The sequence below is a fragment of the Saprolegnia diclina genome, assembly GCF_000281045.1.
Source record: "Saprolegnia diclina VS20 unplaced genomic scaffold supercont1.25, whole genome shotgun sequence".
Lineage (NCBI taxonomy): Eukaryota > Oomycota > Saprolegniomycetes > Saprolegniales > Saprolegniaceae > Saprolegnia > Saprolegnia diclina.
The window spans coordinates 436,596-458,693 of NW_008246092.1; the positions used below are offsets into that span (position 1 = coordinate 436,596).

The following is a 22,098-nucleotide window of genomic DNA, read 5'->3' on the forward strand; positions in this document are numbered from 1 at the left end:
CATCGTCATCATCGTCATCGTAGAGCTCCACACACGGTTGGTGCACTCCGTGCGGCGACGCCGGTGCTGCGGTCTCGATTGGATCTGCCACCATGATCAATTCGACGTCGTGTTCCATGGCACACGCCTCAGACACGTCGTCTGGAGCCCCTGTGACTGCGACTTCGACCTTGTCTTCGACTTGGACGTTGTCTGGGGTGTCGTCTTGGGCGTCGTCCTCGTCGTGAGCCTCATCATTCTCGTCTTGGGCTTGGTCATCTTCAAGCAGCATTGCATCATCGAGGACGACGATATCGGGTCGCCGGGGAGCTTCGACGGACGGCGTCGGCTCGTGGTCGTGGCACGGCTTGGATTCTTCATCGCCAAGGACGATCGTCGACCGCCGACCAGCAATCGAGCTACGGTTGCCCACAGACGGCGCGCCGAGCTGCACAAGCTGGTCTTGGATCGTCGCCATGTGTTCTTTGATCTCAAGTCGCTGCGTCGTGAGCGTTGTCACGGCCTCGGCATCGCCCCGCTTTTGCGCCGCCGAGATTTGCATGACGCAATGATGCTACATACATCGTCAGTTGTCGATCCTCAATAGTAAGACGAAGACGCAGCATACCAGTTCGCCGCGCAGCACATCCATTTGACCGTCGAGGACGAAAATGTCGGGATTGAACAGCAGCGACCCGTTCTGTTCGCGGCGGTTGGCAGCCGTCCTTTTCTGAAGGGCGTCTTGGGCGGCTTTGAGCTCCGCCTTGAGGTTGGCGCGGCGCAGGAGGCGTTCGCGCTTGGCGCGGAGGTCGGACGACGCGCCATCGAGCACCACTTCGCTCTAAGAAACGAGATATTTGTATACGTTGTCATTAGAGGAGTGCACGGACCAGAGCGGCTTGGAGGCGGCTGATTTGAGCTTCGAGCGAGTCGCCCGACGTCTCGTGCATCGCGTCAAGCGCTGCTTGCACTTGGATGGCTTCGTCGCGGAGGGTCTTCTTCTCCTGCATGACTTGCATTGCACGCCGGAGCTTCCCATCCCGCGTCAGCTGCGTCACTGTCGCGTCCATCGCTTGGGAACTCGCCGTGATCCACTCGAGCCGCGCTTCCAGGTCGGCCTTGGACGCCGTTGAGATCGAGAACCGGCCGTAGAGCGAGACGCGGTAGTCGAGCGAGTCGAGGTGCACCGTCTCCATCGCCGCGATGCTCTTGTGCACTGGGTCGGGCACGGAGCAGCTGCGCTCGTACCGCACGGCAGGCCTAGGGTGTCAGCGCTAAGAACACACCTAATTTCACTCCATCACAGTGTACCAATCGTCCTTGGTGTCCTTGTTGTCTTGGCCGACACTGCGCCGACGGGGCACGGGCGGTGGGTTCTCCATTTCTGAGCTACAATATATGCCGTGTCATGCACGGCGCCGGAAATCCCGAGACACATACCGGAGCACAGGTTCGCTGCCAAGGCCGAGGAGGTTGTGCGGGGCTTTGGTCTTGTCGGCCGGCGACGCGAGCTCGGGTTCGGGCTCGGGCGTCACAGGCGCGAGCACGGGACTGGGCGTCTGGCCCGGGAGGTTTGTCGGTTGAATCAACTTGATACTTGTCGTCGGGTCCGGGTTCCACTTGTCGAGGCACGGGATGCAGAACACTTGGACGACGGCAGCTGCGTCTTTGGCTTTGTAGTCGATCTTGCACGCGCCGCAGATGATCGCACCGCACATGAGGCACTGGTCGCGCACGGGTGCTCGGAACTGGAGCTGGAACTTGAACGGCTGGGCGCACGACTCGCAGCGACGCGCTTTCGACTTGGCGCTGGACGCAGGCGCGTGGCGAATGCGCGGCGCGCCTTTGGCGTGCAGCTTGGCGCTCAAGTAGTACTGGTTGAGGTCGCCAAGAAAGTGAAACCACTGGACGAGGGTCGACCGCACGTGCTTGAGCTGCTTGTCGCCCTTGAAGTCCACTTTGAAAAGGGCCAAGACGTCGAGGACACCCGGGCGACTGGCGTCTTCGAGGATCACAAAGCCCGACCGGTACATGCCGCCACGCACAAAGCGGTACGCTTTCGGGGGCTTCATGACGCCGACTTGGTCAAACTGCGGTGGTGCGCCCGGAAAGTCCATCGAGTGCATTGAGATGATGTGGCCGCGGACGCCGTCGCCGTCCGTAAAGGTATCCGAGCGCTAGCCGTCGCATTGAGTACGACCAATTATGTACAATTTTGTCTACCTGGAGCACGACAAAGTCGCGGTGGAGCATACCGTCCGCGCTCTTCATGGCGAGCCATTGGATGGATGTCTTGTCGTCCACAGACACGAGCGACTCGCAAGCCAAGATGTCGTCGGCGAGCGACGGTGGCCCGCTGCATGTTGACGCACCATAGGCTTTGGACGGTGGCAGCTGCATCGCGGCGGCAAAGTCGGTCATGGTGGCATGGACGTGGGCAAGGCCACACACGTGCATGGTGCCATCGTGGTCGTCGGTGTCTTTGAGGTAGAACATCTCCATGTTGTTGTCGGTCTCGAGGCGCTCCCACGACTCGCGCACCGTGGCCATGGAGAAGGCGAGGCGCTTCAGCGACGTGCACGACTGCTTGCCCATGGTCTGCAGCTGCGCGCGTTGGTCGGCCGACGGAAACGTCGCGGCCGCGACAGGCGAGATGGCGGGCATGACGAGGCGCAGCGGCGACGCTGGCGACGAGGCGCGAGGGCCGGGCGCGGCCGACGACGAGCTGTCGCCAAAGAGCTTCTTCGGCAAGCCCAGTACGCGCATGGCGGATGCTGGGACGGAATAGGTAGTGTCAAGAGGCAAAGCTCGCGCTGGCGCTGGAGACAACCATCAGCCGCGTGCTTCGGAGCCAGCTGGAGCGTACATCTCCCGTACAGCTGTACGACGGACCAGATTATTGCTGCATTTTGACACGCATCGACCGACGCCGTTGTCTTGTGTATTGGGAGCGGCGCATCCACAGATCGTCTTTGTCGATTGAAGCGGGCGTCGACGTCCTACGCCTCTCACTGTAGGCACGTGGACCTCGCTGGTGACGTGAGCGGATCCTGATCTTGTAGACTCGAGGCGCCAGCATGGAGGCAGATGATGAGAGCGATCTGCACAATCACATCCTCAGACTTAGGCGGGCGCAGCACCGGATTCCAAGGACCAACGAAGCGTGGCGCGACGGATGTCGACAGCGCTGCTTCTGGATGCCTATGGTGTCGGGCTCTAGCGCTACAACGACCGATGACGTGCTCCAACTCGGTGCACCGAGCGCTGTCGGCTCTATACCGGCATGTACCGTACTTGTCGGCACAGCGCTGACACCACGAGTACCGACGATCATATCACCTCGTTGGCGCGTCCCAATACCCATGTCATCCCAAGTGTAGCTAAGCTTGGCTCGACGGCATGGCCAGCGAGGCTGCGTTCGAGCAATCATCTGAACGTACGGTACGGCGTACATGTCGTACCGTACATGACGATCCGTGTCGCCGTATCCGGACATATCACATGTGTCCCAGCCGCGAAGCTTGCTATTTGTATGCATGCACGCGGGACCGAACGCTGGCCGCGGTTCTCGGAAGGCTGCTGACTTTGGCGCGACGCCAATCGAAGCCCGCGATCAGACCCGAGCGCGGTTCTATTCCTTGCGAGACTGCATGTGTACGCGCACATAGAGGCACGTGGGTGGCGAGGCCACCACCAGCGCCAACGCGAGTCATTTCATATGAACGTTACTATTCATGGTAGCTGGACTGATATGCCAGTGGATCTTCTTGGCCTCTCTTTGGCCACGACGTGACTGGACCACCGACTTTTCATACACGGTATACGGCGCTCATCTTTGAGGCCTTCAAGATCACCGCTGGCGTTTCCATGAACGAGCTTCAAGCCGTACACAGTACGATTCGGACAACGATATCGAAGGAGCGTTTTGGCCCTTGCAACTTTGTTTCGCGTCGACGCAGAAATTTAAGCGCAAATATGGACCGTTGCAGGTAGGATTGGCAGAAAGGTTGGCAAGGCCCAAGGTTCACAACCTTCAAAATCGCAGAATATATGGCTATCGTCACAACAACGCCACGCAACGGCCCGCACCAATCTCAATCTCTCTGGCGGCGCTCTCTGCGCCAACTGCTCCTCTGGCAGCTCAACCCAAGCTCGTATCAAACCAGAGAGTCCCAACTCGCCCATGAAAGTTACACAAATGAGCGCAGACGAATCGCTTGCACACGTTGGTCCTTGCAATCCCGAGCAAGTGGCTTGGCCGCCAAATTTCTTGGCCGCGTACCGCTGTAAAGAAGCTTGAGGTTTGTATGCTGTGGCCAGGTGGAATGGGCGTGTCCCACTCTACAGACCCCGTAGCCCTACCCAAAACAAAGGCAATACAAAAATGCAGTGCTTTGCCGAGCCGAAAAGCGAGGCCCCCCCCCTCGTCGCACGATCCAGCGGGTTGCTCACCCAAAGCGTAATTTTTCGCCTTTCGCAGCAGCACACTTGACATTTGTATGTACAATTGATCGCGGGCATTAAATACGCACGCTGGAACTGGCCAGTTCTGCCGGCAAGCGGGCGCTGGGTCAACTCATTTGGATTTTCGCACCCGAGCAGCTACAGGATGAAGGTGCAAGCGATCACGATTGGCGCCGTCCTCGCCTCGATGGCCTCGATGGCCGACGCGCAGTTTGGCCTCAGCGCCTTCTTTGCGGCCGGCAGCAGCGGCCTGCCCCGCGTGCTCATCAACACGGCGGCCAACCCACTTACGATCTCGCCCGAGCCGACGACCAACGCGACGTCGGCGCCGACCAAGAGTACCAACCTCTTTGAACTGCTCAAGAACAAGAACAAGGCGACGCCGGCGCCCGACCACACGGTTGCCAACCTTGACGTGAACGATGGCTTGGTTGTCAACGAAGACTCGTCGGGCCAGAAGACGTCGAACCGCCGCCTCGACAGCCAGGACCGCGATTACACGATGCAGATGCTCTTCTGCCACGGCACGTCCAACTCGATCCAGTCGTACCACTCGTACCAGCCTCAGAGCACGACAACCCCCGTGTACAACCCGCTCCTCGCGTCGTCGGCCCAAGGCCAGTGCGGCAAGTACATTGTCAAGTCGGAGACGCTGGCGACTCAGGTCGGCTGCAACCCGCAGAACAGCCCGAATGGCTGCGCCAAGTCGTACACGCCGGGCTGCGGTGGTCTCGCAATCAACCCGAAGACCAAGGACACGGTCGTCGCCCGCACCGGTGGCCGCACGATTGGCCGCCTCGTCAAGACCACGGACAGCAGCGGCACCTGCCAGAGCCGCGTCGTCGACTGGATCGTCCGCTACCGCGGCAAGCGCTTCAACGGCCCGAGCGACACGACGTTCACGTCGACGGGCAACCTGTACTTCACGGATTCGCCGTTTGGTCTGGCCGCAACCCAGAGCGAGCTCCTCTCGGCCAACATCTCGGTACTGGATGCCAAGCGTGAGTTGCCCTTCAACGGCGTCTACCTCCGCCCTGCAAACGGCGCCGTCAAGCTCCTCGACTGCGGTCTCTCGCGCCCGAAGAGCATTGCGTTCTCGCCGCGCGAAGACACGCTCTATGTGGCGAACGCCGACGTCAACGACCCGTTTGTCAAGTCGTACACGCTCGGCAACGACGGCACGCCCGTGTGCTCGCGCCGCTTCTTTGACCTCACGCCGTACGTCGCCGACGCCAAGGCCGCCGAGTGCGCCCGCACGTACCCGACCGGCCTCAAGGTCGACGATCAGGGCTATGTGTACATGGCCATGTGCCGCAACATTTACATTGCGTCGTCCAACGGCACGTACCTCGGCCGCCTCCAGGGCACGTCCGAGCTGCGCAACCTCGCTTTCAGCAAGGGCTACATGTACCTCACGTCGAGCTCGAACGTCTACGCGCTCCCGCTCGACCTCTCTCTCCAGAGCTCGCAGGCCGTCGTGTCGTCGCAGGCGACGTGCCCCTCGGACGTCGCCACCACGTCGGCGCAAACCCTCTCGGAATCGGCCACGTCGGTTCAAATCACGCCGGCAACGAGCAACGGAACTGGCATTGGCATTGGCGCCGGTGTCGGTGTCGGTGCTGTCGTGGCCGTCGCCCTCCTCGTGTACAAGCGCAAGCAGGCGGTGCCGGTCGCAGTGCAGACGACACCCGAGTTCTCGCCCATCACGACGCCCCGCAACATCTTTTAAACAGACTCGTCGATTAATGGAAAATGCATACGTTTATATTTACTGTTCGTCGTCGTGTTCTATGTCTTGCCACATGCAATAGTTCAACGTATGTGCTGCGATATAGCGAAGCGTCGCTGGTCGTTCGAGGATGCTTCCGTATAAATAGCATTGACCTTGGGAAAGGCGGTCCATGCAGCGAGCGACCGCGTCGCTCCCGAGTCTCCAGAGCGCGGAAGGGTCGTCGCACCTGCCACCGGCACGTATGCGCTGGCAGCTTACGCTCATCATCACGGCGCGTAGGGCCGCGACGTCGACGAGACCGACGCGAGCGCCGTGACACTCACCAACCTCGAGCGACACCGCGCGTCGCACTACACGCAGTGCTACAACGGCATGATCCGCACGACCTTTGTGACGAAGGCACGACGTGTACCTCGTGGATTTGGTTTGCTCAACCCAGTGGCGTAGAGTCTGGCGCCGCTGCTGGACAAGTTCGAGTCGATCGGTGCGTTGGTCTCGTCACCAAGTCTGTGGTTTCACGCACTGCAGACGCTTTTCGACGGCCGCGGAAGCGCTACACCCTCGTGGACCCACTGCCCAAGCTACGCGCCGATGCCAACAGCCTCCGGCGCGACGCCGTCCTCGCGCTCACGCGGCACACGCGAACCGGTGGCCGCTTCTCGGGTACGTGGTCGATCGCTAGACGATCGATGGCACTCGAGCGCGTAGCGCTCAAGGGCGATCTGGAGGCGACCACGGACGCGCTGGCGCAGGTGCGCATTTCTCGACTCGCGTTCGCCTCGTCCTTGCACAACTCGCGGTGCGCCTTCTTTTCCGTCTTCTCTCGCGGCTGACGCCAAGGGCAGGTGCGAGTACTGCTCGCAAACGGGCGGCGAACTCGCTTGCGTCATGTAATTTGTCCCGGACGACAAGAAAGAGACCTGATCCAAACTCGGTAGGTGCAACGTCGTTGCGCACACCGCGTGCTATCTCGGTGCGGTGTATGGATCCTGCGACGTCCTACTCATGCTACCGCAGAGGCGTGGAAGGGACTCGCGAGGCGCGGCCCCGTGAGCTTTGAGGTCCAAGGCGACGACAAGACCAAGTGGATATGCACCTACTGCGAAGAAGACTTGCAAGACGTAATACCTGGCCAGCTCGACGGCGCGTCGGCGTTAACGCTGGTCGTAGGAGCACGAGGCCCAAACAACGCGCTATCGGCACAACCGAAAGCTGCAAAAGGAAATGGCGTGCGCGCGGCTCATCACCGGTCGGACTATCATGTCGTCGCTCTTGTGTCCACCACCAACGACGGGAGTAGGCTACGCGCGCATGTCGAAAGAAGCACGACTCTTCGTGCGCAAGAAGGAGTGTGCAGTGCGCATCCAAGCTCACATTCGAGGTCGACTTGCGATGCAAATCGATATACCGATATGTCAAAATGCCCAGGCAAGCTCGCGCGCCGAGCCTTTAACGCGATGCAGCGCCTGCGCATTCGCCCGTACGTGGTCAACCTAATGAGCCTCCATGGTCTCGGGTATGTAGACACTGTAGTTCGAAATACTGCTTGATATTTGCATTGGAAAGGGCCGAGGGCGATGCATCGGCCAAGTCGCCGCGCTCGACGACCGGGGACGACGACGCGTGTACGGAGACGCGCCTTCCGAACGGCTTTCTCTGCAACCCGTTCGTGGTGTTCCACATTGTCGCTGAGCACGACGACGAAGCCCAGCAGTTTTGGTCGCGCTACCACCGCAACCCTACCCTAACCCTAACCCTAGCTTTGAGAGCGCGATCCAGCGCGGTTCGAACGAAGTGGCGTGGAACGAAGCCATTTTCGTGCCCGGCGTCGACGGGAACGTCACCATGTGCTTTACGGTGCTGAGCAAGAACGGCCCCAACAACTTTTTCCTGGGCCAAGGCACGCATCTCCCACGTCTCGATTTGCATAGAAGTCCGCGATAGGCATGGTGCGCATGAGCGGTACGGAGATCTGGCGGTATGGCGCCAACCTCGAGCTTCTGATCCGGCCCGAACTCGAAGTACGAAATGTCGATATGGATGTAGTAGATGCATCGACGTGACTAGGTCATCCCCAAGGCTGGGCACAACAAGCTCATGCGCATCCAGGACATTGGCTCGATTACGCGCGAGCTCACGCTGTCGGTGCACATCAAGCAGTTTGCGGACCCGGTCGCCAACTGCGGCTACATGCAGTCGATCAACTCGATCGACTCGGCCAAGGGCAACAGCCGCTGGTGTGTGCTCGCCGACGGCATCTTTCGCATCTACCGGTAGAAACGACGGGAGCGCAGAGGCGGCCACCCAGTCGTATAGGCACTACGGGCTCACGCTCGCGTTCGAGACGCTCAAGATGATGCATGCGAGCGAAGTGCAGCTGCTCACCGTGACGCCGCACCACGCGGCCAACCTGACCAAACACACGGCCAAGCACTCGACGGTGGTGTTCGTCCAGCACGAGCAGCGCGTGTATCTGCTGCGCGCCGACTCGAACAAGGCCAACATGACGTGGTCCAAGAAGCTGCATTTCGCGATGAAGCAGCACAAAACCACGTACTGATCTTCTTGCTACGCACTCGGACCATACGTCACGTCGACCTACAACAATCTCAATCTCAATCTCAACCGCAAAATACAAAATAATCGATACCGATCGGTGTTCGACGGCCGAGATGCGGCACGCTTCGGCAATGATGGTTGCATTGCGCGCTTCTGTCCACGAGACGCGTGGCGTGGCCTTGTCGAGCACGATTTCGGCAAAATGGTCGACTTCGGCGAGGTACGCATCACGGAACCGCTGCGGGAAAGAGTGCTGGTACACGTCGCTGTGGACGCCGGCGCTCGTCGACGCGCGGAGCGACGTCTTGTGGATGTTTTGGACTTCGAGCATGCCGTCCGCGCCAAAGACCTCGATGCGCTGGTCGTAGCCGTACGCCGCGTGGCGGCTCAAGTCCATGGTGCAGATCGCACCGGATGGAAATTCGAGCCAGACCGACGCCTTGTCCATGACCTATACAGGTACAGAATGTCCTTGGATCGCGCCAAACCATTGAGGAGCATGCTTTACGTTGATGACTTGGAGCTCGGGGCTCAAGCTCGTGCCGTGCGCGACGACGCGCGTCGGGTACTCGTGCTGGAGCGAGCACACAAAGTCAATGTCGTGCACCGCGAGGTCGTGGAACGGGTCGCCGCCGCCCTTTAAAAAGGCAATGGGCGGGCACGGGTGGTCCCGGAAGACCGTCTGGATCGACTGGACGGGTCCGATCGCGTTGGCCTGGACGGCTTCGTACAAGGCAACGTAGTTCGGGTCAAAGCGCCGTTGGAACGAGCAGAAAAGCGGCACGTCGTGCGTCTCGCAGACTACACACCGCCGCCGATGGGACGAGCGTGCATATGGACGTGCGTACCTTTGTACGCTTTGTCGATCTCTTCCAGCGACCCGGCGACGGGCTTCTCGACGGCAATGGCCTTGCCCGCGCTCGCCGCAAGCTCGATCAAGTCCAAGTGCGTAAACGTGGGCGTAGAGATCCAGACCGCCGCCACCTACGCGTGCGGCAGCATGAGCGCGGACATGTGTGTGTGGCATGCGCACCGCCGGGTCGGCGAGCGCCTCGGGGAGCGTGGCGACGGCGGTCGCGTGGCAGCGCTCGGCGAGCGTCTCGGCCTGCGCGAGGTTGGCGTCGACGACGTACGCGACCTTCATGCGCGGGTTGGCCATGAGGCCTTGGAGGCGGATCTGCCCCATGCGGCCGGCGCCGACGACAACGATGTGCACGCGTCCGTCGACCATCTTGGACCAGATCTGGCGAAGCGACGAAAGATTTTGAGTCGACGATCCGGATATCGAGTTGACGAGGAACCCAAATTTGGACGTCGCGCCGTACTGCATGAGACTCGAGGCCAAGTGGGCGGCCATGAATCGACTCCGGTAGAGGATGCAACGGAGAGTTAAGGATATGTTGTGAATGCGACCCATGAACGCGTTGTGACGCTGCGTGTCTGGCGATCGAAGAACACATTCTGAGTGCGTATCTTGGTGTTTGTATCCCACTAAGATCTTGTGTTTCGCCAACACGCAAATTTGGTGCATGGCTATGGCGGTCAACCAACTTGGCGCCTGTATATGCCCCTGCGCGCCCGTTCGCTCCGAGTACTACAGACGATGATTACGCCCGCTTCGTTGCAGTAGCCGCAGCGTTCTGCGTTGAAGCTGCACCCTCCCATCGATTTATTGCTATATTGATGAGCTTGCCCTTTTCAATTGAGATTGCACGTTGAGTTTGCCCTTTGTCGTACACGAACAATTGGAATGGCAGACCCGAGAAAGCTCAAAACGAGACTCAAAACCATAGTATTACAGGCCGAGCCGTTCGAGTGCGTCGCTTGCGTCGCGCTGCAACGTCGCCGACGTCGGGTGCAGTCGCATGACGTGGCGGAGCGACATGGCGAGCGCCGGCGTCGCCCACGTGTCTCGCTCCGAACACGCCGCGTAGTGGCGCAAGATGCAGCACACTTCAACTTGCAGTCCTTCGTGGTCTTCGTACTCGTTGTGGCAGGCCAAAACGAGCTGCAGCATAGCCAGTCCGTCGTCACAAACAGCGGATACCTGCCATATCAACAAGTCATCGACCGTGTAGATATGAAGTACCTTGTCGTCGAGGGAAAGTCGGTCGACGAGATGGTGCACGAGTCGAAGAAGATCAAACGTCATCGGTGCGTCCGAATCGTGGTACCAGCGCAGGGCGTCTTGGACACAGGACCAGCCGCCCGCGATGGCCAGCTATCGTCCAGTCAACCTCCTCGAACCGCAACGCAGCAGACCTCGCAAGCTAAGGCCGGCGACGCGTGGCACAGCGTGCGGTAAAGGTGCGTCACCTCGGCAAGCACGCATGGCTGCTTCAAGTGGGTTGCAAAGACCGTGCGGAACCACGCTGCGTCTTGAAAGAAGAGTCTAGCATCTGCGCCACGTTCGACGACGTCAACGTCGACGACAAGTGCTCCCACCTTTGTCGCACACCAGCTCAATAAAAGCGACGCCCGCGGTGACCACCTCGTGTGACGCAACGTGGGTCACGACCGCACTTACTGCGTGATTGCCCATGTCGGCAACATGCTCCTAGCGTATGCATATGAGCGCCACGGCGTAGAGAAGACAGCTGCGACACCGTGCTTAGCCGGTGCTTGAAACGCCGTGCGATCGCGCCAAAGACACGGCAGCCATGGCTCTGCGCGAGTGGCTCGTCCATGTACCGAGTAAGCACGGAAAGCTGCAGCGGGATGCCATCCAAGGTCGTATACCACCGCAATGCGAGCGGCTCGCTCGCCGTCAAAAGCACATCCAGCGTCCAGTGGACCTCGCCGACGACCCGCGCACTGGCGGGGTAGGCCACCTACGAGCTCGCGACTCGCTACTGCATTTACAATTTGGGCGTACGAGGAGAGCGTGCAGATGGTCGGCGACACGCAACGCCTCGAGGCGAAAAATGTTGCGGGGCGACGCGCTCAGGGCCCGCAGCGCTTGGCAGCCAAAGAACTGGACCTCTTCGAGCGGCTCAAGCGCGCGCAAGATCTGCAGCGCCAACGCACACGCACCAGCTGACCCGAGGCGCTTGGCCGTCGCTTCCGCATCTACACAGCGTGAAACAGGCGCGAAAGGCAGCACAATGAAGGACCTTTGGCTTCGGTCACGGCGCGTTGCATTGCGATAAAGCCAGCGATCGCGAGACCGACGTTGTTTGGGTCGTCGGCGACGCGCTGCACGAGGAGTGCGTAGTCTTGGTCGTTCAGAAGTACGTCGAACGAGAGGTCGGCGCCGTCCTGGCCGCGGGCTTGGCGCGTGTAGCACATTTGGAAATCTTTTTTTGGCTTTGTGTCATTTTTGGCGGATGCAGTCCGTGGTCGTCGACACCAGTAAGCTCGCCAGCAGCGACACGTACATCATGGTGGCGGTGTAGGCATCGTCTACGTCGAGTGGTCGCCGGACGATGGACCACTCGTACCTGGTGCGGAATGCTGTCACTTGGGCATTGCTTCTGGTCGCGATGCGTAGAGCCAAACACGACGCTCGTCTTCCTCGAGACGGACGACCTTGTATACGCGAGGTTCTTTGCGGACTTTGGCCCCCTGCCGCTCGGCCAAGTATGCCTTACTCCATTGCTTACGCTCTCACGATGGCTAGGTGGTGCGGTTCCTCCGCTCGTTGCAAACCACGGCAAAGAGCTACACGCGCGTGATCTGCTACTCGACGTGTGTGCCGATGCCAAGGTCCCGTACCGAGACACGAGACACGCGCTGTAGGGCCCACCCGCAGCGCCAAGCGAACGCGATTGCCCTCCTCGTGCTCTACCGCGTCGTCCTTCGCCGCCTCTCGCCAGCAGAAGCCATGGCGCCATTTGAAACCAAGCAGCTGCCGCCTTTCCGGGATGCCGCGTACGGCATTTGCACGTTTGGGCTCTCGATCGTCGACTGCGCGGCGGCAATGCACAAGGCTAGCGCTACGCAAGATGCAACAACGTTAAAGGCATTTGTAGGCCGTCGCGCTCAACTTCTTCGCGCTCGACACGTGCGCTGTTGCAAGATGAGAGGCAAATCGATGATGCGGTGTAGGTTCGACGTTGACGGCTACGAGGCGATGGCTGCCGAGAACGACATGCATTGGATCGTACCACAGAAGCTGGTCGCGCTCCCGTACGACGCTCTGCCCACTCATGATATGGGCTTATATGTGCTCGCCCAGCGGACCAACGTCGCAGCCCGCTGGTAGCGATCGAACAAGGTTTCCGCAGCGCGTCGACGACGTTGCGCTGAAGCTCAAGGCTCTTGGTGTCCGTCTCGCATGGCGTAACGCGTCATTTTTATCGTGTGGTGCTAGGTGTCGTGTGTCGGTATCGTAGTCATAACGAAGTACCCAAGGGCCACGCTGTTTGGAGTAGTGCGCCTCAACGACGCTACTGGCTACGACGCGCGCAAGATCGTGGCCGTCGGCTTGCGACACGTACGCTAGTAGCCACCGCTTGGGCGCCAACTAGCGGCGTAGGTGGAGATGCCGTACGCCGATGGTGGCACGCCGTCCGAGGAGTCGCTGACGACTTTCTTTTCGGTGCGATTTGAACTCTATCGAGCAGCATTTGAACATGCCAGGGTAGATCTGTGACCGTGAAAAGGGCGCTTTGGCCGTGCACTGCGAAGGCGGTCTCGGCCGCACGGGCACGACGATCGCCGCTTACCTGATTTACGTACGAAAATGGCGGCTGAAATGAGCTCAATGAGCGATGTAGCGGTATGGCTTTACGGCGCCCGAAGCCATTGCGTGGTGTCGGCTATGTCGGCCGGGAAGTGTCCTCGGGCAGCAGCAGCACTTCTCGATGTTTATGGCGCCACGCCTGCGAGCCTTGCCGCCCACCCATGTGCTCGACAAGACCGCAAAACACATCAAGAACAAAAAGACAATCAAGCACATAGTAACGATCGGGCACTAGTGTAGGACCTCGTGCAATAGTTCAATTTTGTTGCTGGGTTCGATGATTTAACCTATGTTAATGGCGTCCTTTCTTGGTGCGGGCGTCCGGTTTCGGTACACCCTTGGCACAGAGCATGCGCACCAAGCTCTCGAGCTTGACGTTTGGGAGGTACTTGACACCCTCTGCGTTTAGCTCAAACTCGTACGCCTACGCGCGCACTTGAGCCGCGTTCGATGCGGCGTATACCCGGCACCTTCTGGTACATTTCGAGTACGTCTTGCTCGACGAATTCGTATGTAAAGTACTTGGCCACCTACGCAGTAGTAGTCCCCTTGATGGAGGCTTCTCAGCCACGCACCAGCGCCTTGAACTCTCTGTACTCGATGCCGTCGATCGGGGCGTCGCGCTTGAGCTTGACCGTGATCGCCTCGAGGTCTCTCGCGGCTTGCGTGTTCCAGACGTGCATGGCAATGCCCAAGACGCCTTCAAGCGTCAGCATGGTCCACCTACTTGGCTTGAGCTCACGGATATAACGAGCATTGGTCAATACCGTTTACTGCGGGGCAAGTGGCGACTCGTGAGTCGGGACGAGCTCACCGACCGCGCCGTGCCCAACGGAGTGTCTGCAATGTCTGGGTCTTGGTCGTGCAGCATCTCGCGCATGCTCGCTTGTGTCTCTGGGCCAATGACGACGCGGTCGACGTAGTTGGGTACGTCGTTCGGGTCTTTTAGCAGCGGAAACACGTTGTTGAGCGCCATAATGACCACGTTCAAGCCAAACTGAAGCGGCTTGTGCGTGTGCAAGGTCAGCGTCCCCGCGAGCGTTGGCAGCGGGATGAGTCCCACGAGAAGCGCGAGGAGGCTATCAGCCATGCGGGGGCTAAAGCAGCGAAGGTTGGAGAGTCCCATGATGCAGCCCATGACGTGGATCCGCCCATGGCTCTCCCGATACTCGGTGATGCCGAGAATGAACAAGTAGAGCTGCGCTTTCGACTCGGCGTACGTCGTGTACCTACCCCATCGTCGCTACAAGGTCCAGAAGAGATGAATTAGCCGCTACCGTCTGAGGAAAAAGTGCTGAACGAACGTCGGAAAGCTTTGACGCGGGACGCGCAACGTGTTGGTCTGCAGCGTATAGACAGCGCGGTCAACCCAAATGTCGTGGATAAGGCCGAGCACTTGATCAATGTCGAAGCGCTGCAGGCCGCTGTCGGCGACGCCGAACGCTGTCACTTGGTCCAACCACCGGTCGTGCACTGCTGGCGTACTCTGCTGCGACCAAAACTGTGCGCTAAAGACTGTCGGCACCGCGAGCGCCGGAATGCCGCAGTTGACACCGTCCGAGCCGGCGACAAGCGTCTGAAAGTGGCGTGCGTACTGCTGCCACGGCACGACATCGAGGTAGTCGATCGACGTTGTGATCTTGAAGCGCACAAAGGCTAGGTATTGGAAATGAGATGTGGTGATTTCGGGGGGCGTACGGGGGGGTGCCTCTTTGGCGCGGAAGCTCATGCCTTCCGGCGGCTCGGCGGCTTTGATTTCTTCGACTTCCTTCTCGATTAGAAGAAGGTTGTTGGACGTGAGGTCGGCAATCTTCTCCATGCACTGCGTCACGACCTCGCGCAGCTCGGAGCTCGTGATTTGCTCTTGCACCAGTCGTACTTCGAATTCGTTGCTATGCATCATCATCGCAGCGTGTCGAGATGCTCCTTGCGTACTTGGAGAGGCGCGTCTCGTCCAGCACTTGCACGGCCATGTCACGGGCGTTGATCGAGAGCTCCGTCGCGGTCGCTGTCAACGCCTGCACTTGGGCTTCGAGCTCGGAGCTGCGGGCTTCGGCAGCATACACGGCGTCCCGCAGCTCTTGGATTGTTGATTGGGTCGTCGCATGAGTCTCGCGCAGCGCGGCGGCATCCATCGTCTTGGCGACTTCGGCTTTGAACTTGTCGCGCCAGGCCACATTTTCGTGTTCGAGCTAGCCGACGAAACGCATTTCTGCGATACGACTGCAATGATAGAGGGTATTCAGCGTGTACCTTGCGGATGTACTGCTCCATCTTGGCGCGGTGCGTGCGCGCGTGCACTTCGCGCGTGAGAAGGTGGTCGATGCTCAGCGCGGTATCGTGTGGGATGCTTGATGTGGCAGTCTCAAACGCCATTGGCTCGGCGCAGCTCGCGACTACACGCAACGTCCATTCTCCATCGTCAAGCGGTGCGTACGTGTGAACGGCAAGCTCGGCATGCTGCAGCTGAAACGACGTCGCAGCACCTTCTCCGGGGCTGGCGTCGCGACGGACACGGCTTGCGTTGCTTCTCGCAGCTTGATATTGTCCCATCGTTTCATCGGTGGGCACACTGCACGGGTGCTAGTACCATCCTATCACCTCTCTTCGGACCAGCGTCTTACAACGTACCGCGACGGGCGCGAGAGGTGTCGCGCTTCCAGCCGCTTGGCGGTGATCTCCTTGGCGAACGCTGCCGACTTGTGACGCACGACATCGTCAAAGTACTCCTACAGACAAGTTGTTGTTCTTGTTTATATGTATATGCACGGGATGGATGACCTGCTCGGATGCCGTCAGTGCAACGTCAATCTCGCGTTGTAGCTGCGTGAGCGCAGCCCGGGACGGCGTCTGCATGGTCGTTGGCGGCTCTGGGAAAGGCGGCGCCGACAGTTTCGTGTTTGCGTCGGGTGACCAGCAGTGGCGGTTTCGAGGCGCCATCTTGCCGCGGCGGGCTTCTGGCAGCCAGGTGGTCGTACCCGCCGCCACGTGGTGCGCGAAGTGTACATACGACTCTAGTGGCATTTCGGATTCTTTGCTGGCGACATCAACATGGACCTCAGCGGCCTGCAGCTCACCGAGTCGATGCTGGCGTCGATGCTCAGCCATTCGCTTGACGACGACGACCTCTGGAACGTCGAGACGATCCTCGGTATGGACGCCACCAACATGCTCGAGCTCGAGAAGGACCTCCAGTTCCTCGATGCGACCAGCGCGCCGCCCACAGCGGCGTACAACGGACTTCAGATCCAGACGGACAATCTCAACTTTTTACCGGACGCGATAATGGACCAAGTGTTTGCCACTGAGCCGTGCTACTCGCCCGAGCCCAAGCCGCGCCCGCGGTAACCGGGATGGCACTCGGAAAGGTTATTTAATGTTGTTGTTTAGCAATTCACTCGATATGATGACGCTCGAACCGCTTCCGCTCGACCACTTGTCGTTCGTTGCGCAGCCCACGAAACGCAAGAGCATTGTCAAGATCAACCCCATGCCACCGCAAATCAAGGTCGAGATGCCGCCAATGCCGCCCATGACGGCGCGCACGATGCTGCAGAGCAACCCCATGAGTAGCAGCACCAACCTCAATCTGAACCTCAACACCAACATGAACCTCAACACCAACATGAACCTCAACACCAACATGAATCTCAACACCAACATGAGCCTCAACGCCAACATGAACGTTAACACCACCATGAATCTCAACACGGTCCAAGCCAACAACGCCAATGCACTCTCACCCAAGAAGTGCAAGCAGTGCATTACGCCTGGCTGCACGCGCCGGGCGCAGTCCAACAACCGATGCAAGTCGCACGGCGGCGGCGCCCGCTGCACCGTGCCCAACTGCGGCAAGAGCTCCCAAGGTAATCTACGCTTCTTCGTAGAACGTGGTATGCATAATGTTGCAGGCGGTGGTCTCTGTCGCGCGCACGGTGGCGGCAAGAAGTGCAAGGCGCCGGGATGCACCAAAGGCACGCAGCGCCTCGGTCTCTGCTACCTCCACGGCGGCATTCGCCGCTGCACAAGTCCCGGCTGCGAAAAGAAGGACCGCGGCAACGGCTTTTGCATCGCACATGGCGGTGGGCGCAAGTGCTCGACGCCCCGCTGCACGCGCCCAGCGCGCCGCGGCGACTCATGCCAAGTGCACGAAGAGCAAAAGAGCGGCAACGTGCTGCTGACGCTGCAGAGCAACGCAATGAACCCGGACGCAATCGCCTTCATGGGCCGCGCGATTCTCCAAGCGCCGAGCCCGCACTGAGGCATTCTCATTTATTCCTACTACGCGTCTAGGACACTTCGTTAATATTAATAATACCACTTTAGCAATACACCTCTCCACTTGTCATTGTCATATTGAGCAATTAGTGTCGGCTATAAAACACAGTCAGCTAGGTGCTACGGAGACCGGGTGAAACGGCAATATCGCCATGATCCAGCGACTCCAACTGGGCACCGACCACCCGCGGCTCTCCAAGCTCATGAGCGACGACAGCAGCGAGTCCGAGCGGTCGGCCCGAGTTGCGCCCCGCGTCGCCGCCCGCGACCTCTCCTCCCCAGAGTACCCACCGGCTCCTTCTGCGTCGTCCGATTTGCCATGATTATCCTTAGCTTCGATCGCATTCTCGGGTTCAAGAGCACCGGCTTGGAGACCAAGTACGTCCCTCTCAAAGATGAACACTATTGTCTACGACTATGCTACGATGAGTAGAGCGACGGCAGACGTCAAGGGGTCTGTGGACGGCACGACGGTCGTCACGGTCGTCGCCTCGAACGAATACGAGTCACGTTTTGCGACTCGAATGCTGACCGCTCACGCTGCCACGTAGAGATGTGCCGCACGATGTCGACGTGGCCGAACCCAAGTCGCCGTCCCGCGGCATCGGCGGCAGCATCCACTCGTTCATGTACACGTTGTCGCTTCTGCTAGGTTCTGAGAGGAATCTTAGTTTTGGCATCAAGAACGGCAACAACACAGCGAAGCGGTCGGCGCCACCGCCGAGCCCGCCGACGCAGCTGCGTCACGACGCCAAGGGACAGAATAACACACTTGTGATCGTGCGCAAGCCCGTGAAATCGTGGGACGAACCCCATCCGGTCCTTGCACCAGGTACTTGTCCTGCCCTAACCCGCTTTGGCTGCAACCATTTGTACAGCGGACGAGGAGACCACAATTGAAGCGTTTACATGAATTACGGTTTATATATAATTGTTGATAGAAATTAGTCAAACAGAGATAACGTGATCAGATACATACACGGTAGGAGAAACAGGGACGAATCGCGATCAGTGCTAGTAGCGCGCGTCGGCCATCGTAAGGAGCTCGGGCGACGGCTCGGGTACGCTTTCCGGCAGCGTCTCAAACGGCGAAAAGTCTTCGGGTAGGAAAAACTCGGGAAACGACGACGGCGCCCACGGCTCCACAATGGGTTTGAACGGAATCGGCATCGTGCCGAGGTCGTCGCTGTCCGGCGTCAGCGTGCGCGCCGGTGACGTCGGCGGCGAGCACGGCGACGACTCGTAGTCGGCCAGTGCCTGCAGCACCATCGCGTCGTCGTCGTCAGCATCATGGGTGCGTTGGTTGTCGCCCATGGTCGCGTCACGCTCCATCTTGACGCACAAATCGTTGGGCTGCTGCGGGTCGTCGAGACGGTTGGTCTTGGACGCTGACGCATTGTGCCAGTCGAGTGTGTTGAGGAGGCTGTACGGCCCCGCGTCCTGCTGGCTCTTGGTCGGGTACATGGGCGAGTACATGGAGACGTAGTTGGCATCCAGCATCGGGTACTACCACGCAATATCATAAGACGCTCATCTGATGCTTCAGGCGTACGACAAGGGGCTGGCGTGGTGCGACATGTGGGCTTGCGGCCTGAAAGTACGTGTACGAAGGTGACAGCGAGAGCCCCTCGATCGTCGACGAGAGGTTCGAATCGCTCAGGCGCGTACCGAGCATCGGTGGCACCGACGACGACGACGACGGCGGTGTTGTGCTCGACATGGACTGCGACCGCTTCTTCCGGACCACATTGGTGCGCGGGAGGTTGCGGGGCGTCGTGGTCTTGTGGCGCGCACCGCGACTGCTGGTCGGCGTCGTCGTGCTCGTCGTGCGCCGCCGGTAGCCTGCTTGACGCATCGGCGTCATGCAGTCGTACTCTACTCGTGGCATTAGTAGAGCGCGTAGAGCGCGTGAACGCGATTAGCAAGCGACGCACCAGACGAGATCGGCATCGAGTTGGACCGCGACCGGAGCTGCTTTTGCGGCGAGTCGGACGATGACGAGAGCGCTACGCGGGCAGTATGAGTCGTCGTCTCTCGAGGTCGATGAGTCTATGTGGCCTGTACCGCCATGTTCCGGGCTCGTGAGGAACCCGATCGAATCGATCCCGGGTGGCGTCAGCTGCGACAAGAACGGACCACTCTCGATCCCAAAGTTGAGCGCAGGGCGAATCGCAATGTTGTTGGCGGCCGTCGTGTAGTAGACGGCCGAGAGATTGACCAAATTGGCTACGTGCGCCGTTACGACGATGGCCTTGTGGCTCCTGCATGTACCTCGTTCGCGTTGCGCGAGGCTCAGGTTCCGGTGCTTTAGCCGCATGTGTTGCGTGAGACTGCCCTCCGAGCCGTACGCCTTGCAGCACCCCGAGTACGTGCACGTCCATTTGCGGTCGATTTGCGCTGCCGTGCGTCGACGGCGCTTCTTCTTCTCCATCTCTACCTCGCCCGTTATACACGCTCTCTCTCGCATGTGGCCGCACCCGTGCCCATTGGCGTCTGACCTGCGCTGGGCGTCGTTAGGTCCGACGAGTCGTCGTCGCGCACGAGGTCGATCTCAATCTTTAGCTACATGGCACGACGAGGATGAGCCATGGACACGCAGCGCGATGGCCATTACGTTCTGCGCGGCCTTGAACTGCGCCAGCTTGTGCGTCGCCGCCGCCACGGGCAGGTTGTCGACGACGAAGATCTGGCTCATGCTGCGGCTGCTACTGCTGCTCTTCCTGCGTTGCGTCTTGTCGGATGGATCTCGTCGGCCAAATCGCCAAATGCTCTCGGAAAGATTTCGACGGTCTCGTCGTTGCAATAAATTGATATAGTATTGGCACGGCCGCTGTCCTCTCTATTTTATTATATTTCATTTTAATGCACGCGGTGCCCATGTACATACAAAGTGTATGTGTCGGCATCGGACACGGTATTAAAATATATTAAAATACAATGCAAAACGCAAAACGCCCCCGTTAAAAATACACCGAAATGCGTTTTATATTACGCGAGTAGCTTGCACGACCATGTGTCCCGGCCTCTCGCCGCGTTGCCGTCAGTATACAAACATCAAATCGAAACGTAGTACATCTCGACTAACTAAAGAAAGAAGGTCGCGAGAGGACGCGTACAGTGCACGACCAGCAACGTCGCTAGTCGATATAGGTAGTGGGACGTACGCGCTTTGCTACGTCGAGAGGCAGAGGCTGCTTGGACTTGGGAGCACAGGTGCGTCGTCCGTTCTTTCTTGCCTCTGCGGTATCCATCTCAGAAACTTCAATGTCGAACAGATTGGCGATCTTGATCACCGTGACACGGCGTCAAGACCAGGCCGCGCCGAGGCGCCGCCATGCGTCGGTGCGCAGGGTACGTGCACGGGGCGACGAGCAGGTGGCAGGCAACGACGTCACCATCGTCGCCTGGCTGTCGACGGACCGGCGACCTGCAGAGATCAGGTCGAAGGAAAATCAAGTTGCGCAGGTTTTACCGTTGTCGTATCGAGTCTGAGAAGCACATGGCAGCGTCGGTGCAAGACGGCGTCGTGGCCGCCCTCGAGGAGCGCGTCGCCGAGCTCTGCGCCGAAGCCCTCGCGCGCGACGAGCTCATCTTGCACCTCCAGGCAGAGAAGCGTGATTTGCGGCGCCTCGCCGAGCGGCTCCGGGCCGCCCGCCACGTGGCAGCAGAACCAGACGATGCGCTGACGGACGCACGGTATCTTTCCGTCCAACGCCACGCGAGTGAGCTTGAGGCCCAGGTACGTACGATAGCTGAGAACCTTCACGGCGCGATTGGGCTAGCATAGCGTCATACCTAGTGCGCGCGTCAACAAGATGAGATCACATTGCTGCGCCGCGCGGTGGCGGCCAAGGACGAGGCCATTGACGACTACGTCCAGCAGATTGACGCGCTTGAAGACCAAGTGGCCGAGCTGCGGCTGGTCATCGACCGGCCGCCCGAGCCTCTTCCAGAAGAGCCACGTCACGAGTGGATGGAAGAAACCACACGGTACGAATCACATGCGAGCACAGTGATCCATCGTCGCGTTGCTAGCTTCCCGACGCCACACTTTTCGCTGCAGTCGCCCGAGGTCGCGTACGTCCTCTCGCAGTGGACGCAGAACCCGACCAAGGCGTCGTCGCTGCTCGCGTGGCTTGTCGACGTGGCTGACGAGAACCGCGAGTTTCGGTTGCAGCCGATCCCACCCGCGATCGAGCTCCCGCGGCTCCCGCCCGAGGTCCGCGACGGCTTCCTCACGCTCATCGTGCCGCTGCTCCGGAAGCAGCTCGTCCGCGCAATCACGGTCCACACGCGCGGCCACGGGCTTTGCCATACGGACCTCCGCATCCGCGTCGAGCCTAAGATCTAACCATCCCATTTTGCCGTTTTGTCATTTTGCGTCTTGAAACGACTTTTCTGC

General features: G+C 59.6%; 12 protein-coding genes across 16 annotated transcripts; 7 read left to right on the top strand and 5 right to left on the bottom strand.

Annotated features, from left to right (window-relative positions):
• Positions 1-96: 96 nt before the first annotated feature.
• Positions 97-2,745, bottom strand: SDRG_08392 (hypothetical protein; the record flags this gene model as incomplete). The annotated part of the gene is made up of 7 exons (XM_008614275.1): positions 97-141; positions 170-553; positions 608-820; positions 870-1,239; positions 1,291-1,368; positions 1,420-2,156; positions 2,203-2,745. 7 exons carry the CDS (start codon positions 2,743-2,745, stop codon positions 97-99), a joined length of 2,370 nt encoding a protein of 789 aa, XP_008612497.1.
• A 1,742-nt stretch (positions 2,746-4,487) lies between these two features.
• Positions 4,488-6,215, top strand: SDRG_08393 (hypothetical protein). Its single transcript, XM_008614276.1, has one exon. It carries the CDS (start codon positions 4,589-4,591, stop codon positions 6,170-6,172), a length of 1,584 nt encoding a protein of 527 aa, XP_008612498.1. The 5' UTR covers positions 4,488-4,588; the 3' UTR covers positions 6,173-6,215.
• Positions 6,216-6,302: 87 nt separating this feature from the next.
• SDRG_08394 lies at positions 6,303-8,735 on the top strand (the record flags this gene model as incomplete). Of its 2 annotated transcripts, XM_008614277.1 has the most annotated exons (17): positions 6,303-6,310; positions 6,351-6,414; positions 6,455-6,574; positions 6,623-6,659; positions 6,704-6,838; positions 6,884-6,974; positions 7,021-7,065; positions 7,114-7,148; positions 7,193-7,296; positions 7,346-7,424; positions 7,476-7,556; positions 7,604-7,691; positions 7,742-7,888; positions 7,936-8,090; positions 8,120-8,196; positions 8,243-8,448; positions 8,492-8,735. In XM_008614277.1, the coding sequence occupies 17 exons, from the start codon at positions 6,303-6,305 to the stop codon at positions 8,733-8,735; spliced, it is 1,716 nt and encodes a 571-aa protein (XP_008612499.1). The 2 variants fall into 2 exon arrangements, with proteins under 2 accessions (XP_008612499.1, XP_008612500.1); XM_008614278.1 differs by lacking the exon at positions 8,492-8,735 and having other exon boundaries at positions 8,285-8,452.
• Positions 8,736-8,743: 8 nt separating this feature from the next.
• SDRG_08395 (hypothetical protein) lies at positions 8,744-10,151 on the bottom strand (the record flags this gene model as incomplete). The annotated part of the gene is made up of 5 exons (XM_008614279.1): positions 8,744-8,773; positions 8,826-9,185; positions 9,243-9,535; positions 9,583-9,718; positions 9,768-10,151. The coding sequence occupies 5 exons, from the start codon at positions 10,149-10,151 to the stop codon at positions 8,744-8,746; spliced, it is 1,203 nt and encodes a 400-aa protein (XP_008612501.1).
• A 357-nt stretch (positions 10,152-10,508) lies between these two features.
• On the bottom strand, positions 10,509-12,054 carry SDRG_08396 (hypothetical protein). Its single transcript, XM_008614280.1, has 6 exons — positions 11,848-12,054; positions 11,610-11,803; positions 11,341-11,565; positions 11,180-11,291; positions 10,997-11,133; positions 10,509-10,955 (listed from the first exon to the last, which is right to left on the bottom strand). The coding sequence occupies exons 1-6, from the start codon at positions 12,020-12,022 to the stop codon at positions 10,530-10,532; spliced, it is 1,269 nt and encodes a 422-aa protein (XP_008612502.1). The 5' UTR covers positions 12,023-12,054; the 3' UTR covers positions 10,509-10,529.
• Positions 12,038-13,736, top strand: SDRG_08397 (hypothetical protein; the record flags this gene model as incomplete). 3 transcript variants are annotated; one of them, XM_008614282.1, is made up of 13 exons in its annotated part: positions 12,038-12,085; positions 12,130-12,177; positions 12,225-12,313; positions 12,354-12,421; positions 12,473-12,662; positions 12,706-12,737; positions 12,782-12,862; positions 12,912-12,999; positions 13,047-13,059; positions 13,108-13,169; positions 13,212-13,274; positions 13,321-13,410; positions 13,453-13,736. In XM_008614282.1, the coding sequence occupies exons 1-13, from the start codon at positions 12,061-12,063 to the stop codon at positions 13,651-13,653; spliced, it is 1,050 nt and encodes a 349-aa protein (XP_008612504.1). In that variant the 5' UTR covers positions 12,038-12,060. The 3 variants fall into 3 exon arrangements, with proteins under 3 accessions (XP_008612504.1, XP_008612503.1, XP_008612505.1); XM_008614281.1 differs by having other exon boundaries at positions 13,047-13,169; XM_008614283.1 differs by lacking the exons at positions 12,038-12,085; positions 12,130-12,177 and having other exon boundaries at positions 12,185-12,313; positions 12,354-12,662; positions 13,453-13,653.
• SDRG_08398 (hypothetical protein) lies at positions 13,711-16,274 on the bottom strand (the record flags this gene model as incomplete). The annotated part of the gene is made up of 11 exons (XM_008614284.1): positions 13,711-13,842; positions 13,889-13,948; positions 13,994-14,141; positions 14,186-14,647; positions 14,696-15,074; positions 15,117-15,310; positions 15,354-15,610; positions 15,672-15,814; positions 15,856-16,001; positions 16,050-16,147; positions 16,200-16,274. 11 exons carry the CDS (start codon positions 16,272-16,274, stop codon positions 13,711-13,713), a joined length of 2,094 nt encoding a protein of 697 aa, XP_008612506.1.
• A 195-nt stretch (positions 16,275-16,469) lies between these two features.
• Positions 16,470-16,766, top strand: SDRG_08399 (hypothetical protein; the record flags this gene model as incomplete). Its single annotated transcript, XM_008614285.1, has 1 exon — positions 16,470-16,766. The coding sequence occupies one exon, from the start codon at positions 16,470-16,472 to the stop codon at positions 16,764-16,766; it is 297 nt and encodes a 98-aa protein (XP_008612507.1).
• A 58-nt stretch (positions 16,767-16,824) lies between these two features.
• SDRG_08400 (hypothetical protein) lies at positions 16,825-17,679 on the top strand (the record flags this gene model as incomplete). Its single annotated transcript, XM_008614286.1, has 2 exons — positions 16,825-17,284; positions 17,330-17,679. The coding sequence occupies 2 exons, from the start codon at positions 16,825-16,827 to the stop codon at positions 17,677-17,679; spliced, it is 810 nt and encodes a 269-aa protein (XP_008612508.1).
• A 144-nt stretch (positions 17,680-17,823) lies between these two features.
• On the top strand, positions 17,824-18,668 carry SDRG_08401. 2 transcript variants are annotated; one of them, XM_008614287.1, is made up of 6 exons: positions 17,824-17,979; positions 18,030-18,074; positions 18,130-18,201; positions 18,248-18,325; positions 18,368-18,528; positions 18,575-18,655. In XM_008614287.1, exons 1-6 carry the CDS (start codon positions 17,849-17,851, stop codon positions 18,607-18,609), a joined length of 522 nt encoding a protein of 173 aa, XP_008612509.1. In that variant the 5' UTR covers positions 17,824-17,848; the 3' UTR covers positions 18,610-18,655. The 2 variants fall into 2 exon arrangements, with proteins under 2 accessions (XP_008612509.1, XP_008612510.1); XM_008614288.1 differs by having other exon boundaries at positions 17,824-18,074; positions 18,575-18,668.
• Positions 18,669-18,710: 42 nt separating this feature from the next.
• On the bottom strand, positions 18,711-20,391 carry SDRG_08402 (hypothetical protein; the record flags this gene model as incomplete). The annotated part of the gene is made up of 7 exons (XM_008614289.1): positions 18,711-19,202; positions 19,249-19,571; positions 19,631-19,702; positions 19,761-19,922; positions 19,968-20,129; positions 20,174-20,258; positions 20,311-20,391. 7 exons carry the CDS (start codon positions 20,389-20,391, stop codon positions 18,711-18,713), a joined length of 1,377 nt encoding a protein of 458 aa, XP_008612511.1.
• Positions 20,392-20,755: 364 nt separating this feature from the next.
• On the top strand, positions 20,756-22,077 carry SDRG_08403 (hypothetical protein). Its single transcript, XM_008614290.1, has 4 exons — positions 20,756-20,909; positions 20,972-21,435; positions 21,496-21,686; positions 21,732-22,077. Exons 2-4 carry the CDS (start codon positions 21,031-21,033, stop codon positions 22,045-22,047), a joined length of 912 nt encoding a protein of 303 aa, XP_008612512.1. The 5' UTR covers positions 20,756-20,909; positions 20,972-21,030; the 3' UTR covers positions 22,048-22,077.
• The last annotated feature ends 21 nt before the right edge of the window (positions 22,078-22,098 follow it).

Coding starts and splice junctions, on each gene's coding strand:
- SDRG_08393 (XM_008614276.1), top strand. CDS start 4,589: ATGAAGGTGCAAGCGATCACGATTGGCGCCGTCCTCGCCTCGATGGCC.
- SDRG_08396 (XM_008614280.1), bottom strand. CDS start 12,022: ATGTGCTACACGCGCCAAGCCCGCGGCCAGGACGGCGCCGACCTCTCG. Junction 11,566..11,609: donor ACCATCTGCACGCTCTCCTC/GTACGCCCAAAT, acceptor GCGAGCTCGTAG/GTGGCCTACCCCGCCAGTGC. Junction 10,956..10,996: donor CGCCGGCCTTAGCTTGCGAG/GTCTGCTGCGTT, acceptor ACTGGACGATAG/CTGGCCATCGCGGGCGGCTG.
- SDRG_08401 (XM_008614287.1), top strand. CDS start 17,849: ATGATCCAGCGACTCCAACTGGGCACCGACCACCCGCGGCTCTCCAAG. Junction 17,980..18,029: donor CGCGACCTCTCCTCCCCAGA/GTACCCACCGGC, acceptor GATTATCCTTAG/CTTCGATCGCATTCTCGGGT. Junction 18,075..18,129: donor AGCACCGGCTTGGAGACCAA/GTACGTCCCTCT, acceptor TACGATGAGTAG/AGCGACGGCAGACGTCAAGG.
- SDRG_08403 (XM_008614290.1), top strand. CDS start 21,031: ATGCGTCGGTGCGCAGGGTACGTGCACGGGGCGACGAGCAGGTGGCAG. Junction 21,436..21,495: donor CGAGTGAGCTTGAGGCCCAG/GTACGTACGATA, acceptor CGTCATACCTAG/TGCGCGCGTCAACAAGATGA. Junction 21,687..21,731: donor TGGATGGAAGAAACCACACG/GTACGAATCACA, acceptor TCGCGTTGCTAG/CTTCCCGACGCCACACTTTT.